Source organism: Rousettus aegyptiacus, unplaced genomic scaffold (genome assembly GCF_014176215.1).
Source record: "Rousettus aegyptiacus isolate mRouAeg1 unplaced genomic scaffold, mRouAeg1.p scaffold_m13_p_8, whole genome shotgun sequence".
Lineage (NCBI taxonomy): Eukaryota > Metazoa > Chordata > Mammalia > Chiroptera > Pteropodidae > Rousettus > Rousettus aegyptiacus.
The window spans coordinates 54,084,182-54,091,368 of record NW_023416311.1 but is presented as its reverse complement, the minus strand read 5'-3'; the positions used below and the strand labels follow the sequence as shown (position 1 = coordinate 54,091,368).

Genomic DNA, 7,187 nt, shown 5'->3' with positions numbered 1-7,187 from the left:
ATGTGGTGTATGTGTGTGTTTTCAGCCAAAAAGCCTATCCAAACATGCTTCAGATACAGGAAGCAAGCATGCTCATAGTGAAAAAGCAGTTTCCAGATCAAGTGAGCAGCCAACATCAGAGAAATCAACAAAACCAAGGGTAGGTAAATCATGTTGATAGCTAGGAAAACTAATATCAACTAGGGAGTAAGAGACAGGTCCTCTATATACATCGACACATGGGGGAGAATCTGAAGAGCTCTGCTGAACATATCTTCTATTGTCATGATTTGGTGCTATCTTTTTACTGGTTTTGCAAATAGCCTTGTGGAAATGCAGGCCTATTGGAGTCCTGAGAAGAGCATCACATGGGTCCAGGAGATGTTCCATCCAGCCTCTCCGATTGTCCAGCAGTACCCAGTTGTGACTGCAAGGTAGCAGGCTCACAGACGAGGAGCTTGAGATTGAGGCCGCTTCCTGGACCTCTCTCCTTGTGGGCTATGGGAACATAGGTGCCCCACGTGGTTTGCTGTTTATGTGGAAGTTTTAGAGTTTTTAGAGTCTTGTTCTAGAAGAGATGAACTTATAGAGTCAAAAATCAGAAATAGATTCCATATTTCTAGAGCTACTGAGGGGCCAGATCCTAGAAGAATAAACATCTATGAGAGGACCTTTCCCGTTGAGAGTTCTGGAAAGATAAGAACTAACTAGGCCAGCTTAACAATGTACTTTATATCAGAGATTGTAAGTCTGTGGCCCACCAATTAAATGCATCCCATGTGTGTTTTGTTCAACTCTATCTTGTTTGGCTTACAGTATTAAAATTATTTTTAATTAGCTGCCAACAAATAAGTGAGATTCTTTTACCTAAAGTCAAAATTTCTGGCTTCTCTTGAAAAATCAGAGTATCTGGCAGCGGTGGGTTCATGTGGCAAAAATTGACTGGAGCTTTACACCTGGTATATGTGCTCAACTTTACCATAGTCCCTACCTGGCCCACTTCACTATTTGTGTTATCTGCGCGGACTCCATAAACTCGAGTCATCCTTATGTGGTGCCCAGTGTTGCATCACGTTCAGTAGACTCTAGCAACCATTCCTCTACAAGATGTCCCGGAGGGTAAACTGGCTCAGTAGTGACATTTGAAATGCATGATCTCAAAAAATAGTTACTCAAAGATACTCAACCCTGTTGATCGTTTATCCTCACCCTTAGACTAAACCACAGGACGCAGTTTCTGCTGATGGAAAGAGTGTTGTTGCTGGTGTAGCTGCGGAATCTGGCAGACAGGATGACAAGGTGAGCTCATGAGCAGATGTAAAGTGCACATGGGACTTGGTGGTTATCTGGTCTCTTTTATGAGAAATGTATACTCAGTGAAGACCCATCCTACCAGGGTTTTAGGTCTCTTTCTCATTTACCATTTAGGGTTTTAGTGCTGCCACATTCAAATCACCTATGAGTTGGTAAAACTGAACACTGTTCATATGTGAAATTTTGTGAAAAAGATCACATAGCTAAACAATGTAGACTGAGCGGGATACCAAAAATGATTTTAAAATTCATGTATTTAGTGAATACTCGTTGAGCACCTGCCATGTATAAGGCCTGGCATCAGTACCAAGGGAATTAACTTGCGAGTTGACTCAGATCCTATGTTCAAGATATATTGTTTTGAATGAAAGCAAATAAATCGCCGTGAGCATTTGAATAAGCATGACTTTCAGCTTTCTACCTTGACACCAGCTATCGGGATACTAGTAAATGACACTAATAGCTGTGACATCTATCTCAGTTGTTATGGGAGGTTTTCAAAGGAGATATCACAAACCTCTCAGAAGAGAGTGTATGTGCTCTCCTGGTAAACTGTGGCCTGGTCTTCCTTAGGTTCTTTGATGAGCCACGTCAGATAATAGCCTGGAAATGTAAGATGAGAAGTAGTAGCTGGCTTTGTACCCGTAGCAGTGCAGAGTGAGGCATCAGTTTGGAGGCCAGGCCTCCCTAGAAATGCTAGGACTTGTTTCTCCTGAAGCCACAAGTAAGTAATTGAAGCAATAATGAGAAGATGGAAATGAAAACAGAGGAAGTATATATTTTATTTTCTTGCTTCTCACAATGTGAAAGGTATCCCCTACAAGTAAAGTCATAGGATAAATTGTGTCACATCTCCCTGAAGCATCAATTTTTTTTACATTTTGGTAGAAAATGCGCATTGTTTTTGTTCAGATTAATGCAGATATCCTATGGTGTTATGGTGAACTTTATATAAACTTTTAAATGAAAATATTCAACTTAAATTAAAAAATTATTTTCCTGCAACAGACCACTTGAGACTACCCCCAACCCATTTAGGGGTACCCATTACTCTCTTGTGTTGATGAAATGGTTTGAAAAATAGATGGATTTAAGAGGATTAGATCTCTTAGAATAGGCCTTACAATGTCATCAAAGTTTGAAAATTTATGCTAGACTTAAATTATCCAGGGTTATCAGTAAAAAGTAAACAAAAAATTGAGAGGCTCATATGGAATACTGGTATGCGTTGACTTGTGCTGGAATTTGTGGTAAATCATTTCACTCTTCTTTGCCTCTGATTCATCTCCCATAAAATGGGATTGATCAAATCTGCATTTTTTTTTTTTTTTTAAAAAGTACCTACCATGCTTAAAGCACTATGTCTAATTCTGCAGGACACCTGAGCTGCAGGCTGGCCCACCTAGGGATGGGAAGAAGACATTACACTTGGGGCTGTAGCTCAAGGCAGGTTAAGGCAAGGACCTGTTTCGTGAGGAATGGAGGCATTCTCTCTGATTGAGGAAATCCATAAGGACGTTGAATAGATCCCATCTGAGTGAGGTGTGGAAGGATAGCTAGGATTGCAGGCTTACAGACTCATCGAGGTGGAAAAGTATGTGTTCTGGGTACAAAATGCATTCCAGTGTTGGGTGAAGCACAGGGAGGTGAGTGGTGGCACTGTAAGACCAGAAAGACGGGTCGACACATTGCTGTGGAGACTGCTGAGGTGAGTTCATACCTGTGGTAGTGATTCAGTAGGCAGAGGATAAACACTAAAGATTAGAGAACAGATGGAATAATGCATTAAAACCAAGCTGCAAAAGGATTAAGTGACCGCAGTGGGTGGGATGAAATGGAATAGAGATAGGAAGATGGAAGGCTGATCAGGGGCTGTTTCAGTAGTCCTGTTGAGTCCTAATTTAATCTAAATTTGAGCTGAGATAGAATAAGACAGTGGAGAGTGATGGAGGAGACATTGCGGAGGTAAAATATTTCAGATTTTAGGAAATGATTGGCTGCAGTGGGCAAAGGTAAAGTAAAATATAACCTGGGGCTTCAGAGTGTGAATGAACTAGGTTGATAACCCTAAGGCGAGGGCTTGTGCCAGTGCAGGGCTGGAGCTGGCACCCGAGAGTGAGCGCCTCCTTAAATTGTGAGCCTGGTCCCTAATTACCACTGACAGATGGACAGAAGTCACAAGGGGAATTGATTGAGGAGGAAATGTGTCTGATTTTGGACAGGCTGAATTTAAGAGTCTTGAGCTGCCCCAAGAAAGATGTGTGGCAAGGCAATTAGAATATTGTCTTGGAGTACATGAGAATGGGGAGAGAGAATGGGGGAGGGGAGGGGCGAAAGGACATGAATGAATGTCTGCATAAGGTCCAGGCTGAGTCATGAATGTGGACTCAGGTGCCCAGACGCAGGCTCACACCTTGGTAACCCCCACAGTATTTTTAACATATCAGTCTCAGCAGTCAATTTATTAAGCTCTTTCTTATATAATAGGTACCTACGAGGGGCTTGGTATTGGCCAAACACTGGCTTTCATGCTTCAAAAGATTAATTTATCTTATTCTCAGTCCCTGAGGCAGGTACAGTCACTATGTGAAACTGGGGAGTCTCACACATGACGACACTGGGGTACAGCCGCATGTTTCAGCTGGTGTTCTCTCCACCTCCATCCTCTGCTGCCCAGATTTCGGGAACTGGCAAATGGGACAGTTCACTCTGTCAATATGGGCTTAAATCAGTATAATGAATGAAAACATGCTGCCGTTCTCTTTTTTGAGGTTAAGAATGATTCACTGTGCAGAATAACCTGCATTCGAAGAGGAAAACAATCTGGGGAAAGACCTTTTACTGTTTAACTCAGATTAAAAGAGAATATTTAATTCATCTTAATCCAACAACTTCACCCATTTAGTTCCTGCCAGGCCCTGAAAACATTTGGTTCCTGGGCCTAGAGGATGATTTTGAACAGGACCACCAGCACAGCACAGCAATGTTTAGAATGTATGCAGTTGGGGGCAAAGCAGAGGAGATGCCAGAGGTGGCAGAGAACGAAGGGCACACAAATGACTAATAGAACCGGGATGGTGCTTGCTCCTGGCTGCTGTGGGAGATGAATCGGAGGGATCCTCACCAGAGTCAGACTTCAGAGAAGATTATGTCTGGGTAAAGGCATGGCATGGAAATCACAGACTGGGAAATTATTGGCAATCATCAATAGAGCTACTGAAGTACAGTGGGAGAAAGGAAATTTATTTTAGGAAAATAAAGGAAAGAGTAGGTGATGAGATGCCAAAGAAAGGGGTATGGAGATCTTGATGTGTGGGAGCAAAGACTGAAATAGCAACAGCTAGAAGAAGTGGCCACACATTGAAAGAATTTACGGGTCTTGCAAATATTGGCATTGGGCCCCGGGAGAGGCAACCAAGAGTAGTGAAGAAAGAGAAGGCAGTTTTCGATTCAAATCTTGATTCTGTTTTTCACTGTGTGACCTGAGAAAGGTTACTTAACCTCTCTGAGCCTTGCTTTCCACATTACAAATATACATTAATATTATTTATGCTGTTCTAAAGAAGGATAAAACACATATAACACAGTGTCTGGCACAGAGCAGATGTTCAGTATATGATCAAGGCTTTTACTATTATAATTAATTCATTTTTAAATATGTATTATTATTGAATTTTGAAATGTGTGTGAAGTTTTGTTTTTTTTTCTTTCTAAAACCCCACCAGAAAAAAGAAAATAAATCATTAACCTCGGCTGTACCGGGTGAATCCAAACCGGGTAAACCATCTGGAGAGGTATGAAGATAGCAGTGCATTTCCACATAAGATATTTATTTAGTCTCTATTTCTTGATTTCTTGAGGGCAAACAGTACAAGGGGGTAACTTAATGGATCTTTTTAATGAATTGTTTCCAGCTAAAATGAGTGGGTCGAAAGTGTGATTTTATCATATATATTTATAACATTTTATATTATAACTCTCTGTTCTCAAAACTCCAGTTACATTCCATGGAGTTTACATTTCACTTTCTTTCCTGCAAAAAGACACCTTCTTTAACCAGAATGTCGGGTACTTCATTCTGAAATTTCCAGTCATATCAGTCTAATGCTAACAGGCCCCAAATTCTATTACATGATTGGGTAAGTTCCTAATATTGTAGTGGGAATATGATAGATGCAAAACAAACAAAAACAACCAACAACAACAAAAACTTGTCACTTTTAATCTGAGTTAAATAGTAAAGGATCTTTCCCTTTACTATTTAAATGTAGGTTTTTCTTCACAATGAATAATGAATAATTCTTAACCTGAAAAATAGGTTGGTGGCATTCTTTCATTCATTATATTGTTTCAAACCCATGTTGACAGAGTAAACTGTCACTTATAAGTTTAACATCCCTTTCAAGTAATTTGTGAACATCTTTGGGGAAGCAAGTGAACAACAAAAACAAAATCCACAAGTGAGTGAAAGAACACAGGGCAATCCACTTTTTGACATAGATTTTATTTGGAAGAGGTACGATAGTGAGATTTTGTTGGGGTTCTTTGGATATTTAACTCTGGAAAACTATTGATCAGCAATAAATGTCAAGCATTTCTCCTATTGCATATAGCAACATGGTCATAATTCTTTGCATTTTGTTCTTTTTTTGTTAATGTCAGTAACTTGGTCTGGCAGCTTGAATGAACTATACATTTGCTCATGTAGTTAATGCCTTTAGATTTATTAAAATTATGATTCCTACTTGAATATGGCTTTTTATCTTCCACCCTACAGTCTATACTCTGAGATGTTAAATAATAAGGACTATTAGAGACCAGATTTTAACTGTTTTGATAGTTAAAGAACTTTTGGTGTTTTGGTATTTTTTTTCTACACAGAATGGTGTTTTTAGTTTTTTTTTTAAAAAAAGTCAAAAGTGAAATATATATAAAAAATAGCATTTAAGTATCTGCTCTCTTTATTTTTTTTTTTCCAGTCAAGCATGGATGCTGCTGCTTTGGATGACTTAATAGACACTTTAGGGGAACCCGAAGAAACAGAAGAAGATAACACAACATATACTGGACCTGAAGTTTTGGTATGTGATCTCGGCATCTGTAAAGATTCATTCTTAATGGATTGGAGAGCAAAATAAGGTTTTGATGCACGAAAGTATACCTAGTGTTTTGTTGCTTAGAGAGAAAAGGGACAATGTCAGTATTAATAGCAGCAACTAAAATCAGTGTTGGGGATGAAAACATTTTATCCTATGGTAGCTATACTATTACATTGGTTCAACAAACATCAATTGATTGTGCTGAGACAGGTGCTGGAATGCAGCCTCTTGAGTCATGAAGACTTTTCAGTCCTCAAAATCTGAGTCCCATGGACTTGAACTTAGTTCAATCTCTAGGTATAACCACCCTCTATATGTCTTTATTCCCAATTCTTAAAAAGCAAGAATATTATGTGTTCCTTGATATTTTTTAAAAAAAGAAAAGAAAAGAAAAGACATGCCATAGACTGGAAGGAAACATTTGCAACAGATACAACAAAGGATTTGTGTACAGAATTTGTGAAGAATTTTAAAAAGTAAGAAAGACAACCCAGTAGAAAATTAGGAGATCACTTGATTGGCCAATAAACAGACAAAATGAAAGTCTCCCTAGTAATTAGGAAAATGATATAAAACATGAAGAGATATCACTTCATACTTAACAGGTTGGCAAAATGTTAAAATCTAACAACTCAGAGCAGAGCAATTCTATATCTGAGCGGATTGATTCCCCAGAGGGAGCCTCGCCCAGGGGTACAGGGAGCTATAAGAACAGCTGGAACATTTGGAAATGATTATGTTCAACAGGAGAGAAGATAAGGTGATGGACTACTTTCTAGTGGTTGAAATGGATCA

At 39.2% G+C, this 7,187-nt stretch overlaps 1 protein-coding gene across 6 annotated transcripts in view; it reads left to right on the top strand.

The window, feature by feature from the left end:
• The window catches only part of CAST (calpastatin), a 103,339-nt gene that overhangs the window by 58,779 nt on the left and 37,373 nt on the right, over positions 1–7,187 (top strand). For 5 of the 6 annotated variants that reach the window (XM_036225965.1, XM_036225967.1, XM_036225966.1 and 2 more), the window contains 4 exons: positions 26–139; positions 1,195–1,278; positions 5,019–5,087; positions 6,273–6,374. In XM_036225965.1, the coding sequence (XP_036081858.1) occupies positions 26–139; positions 1,195–1,278; positions 5,019–5,087; positions 6,273–6,374 (369 nt within the window). The remainder of the gene's footprint in view (positions 1–25; positions 140–1,194; positions 1,279–5,018; positions 5,088–6,272; positions 6,375–7,187) is intronic. The other variant, XM_036225968.1, reaches the window with a different exon arrangement.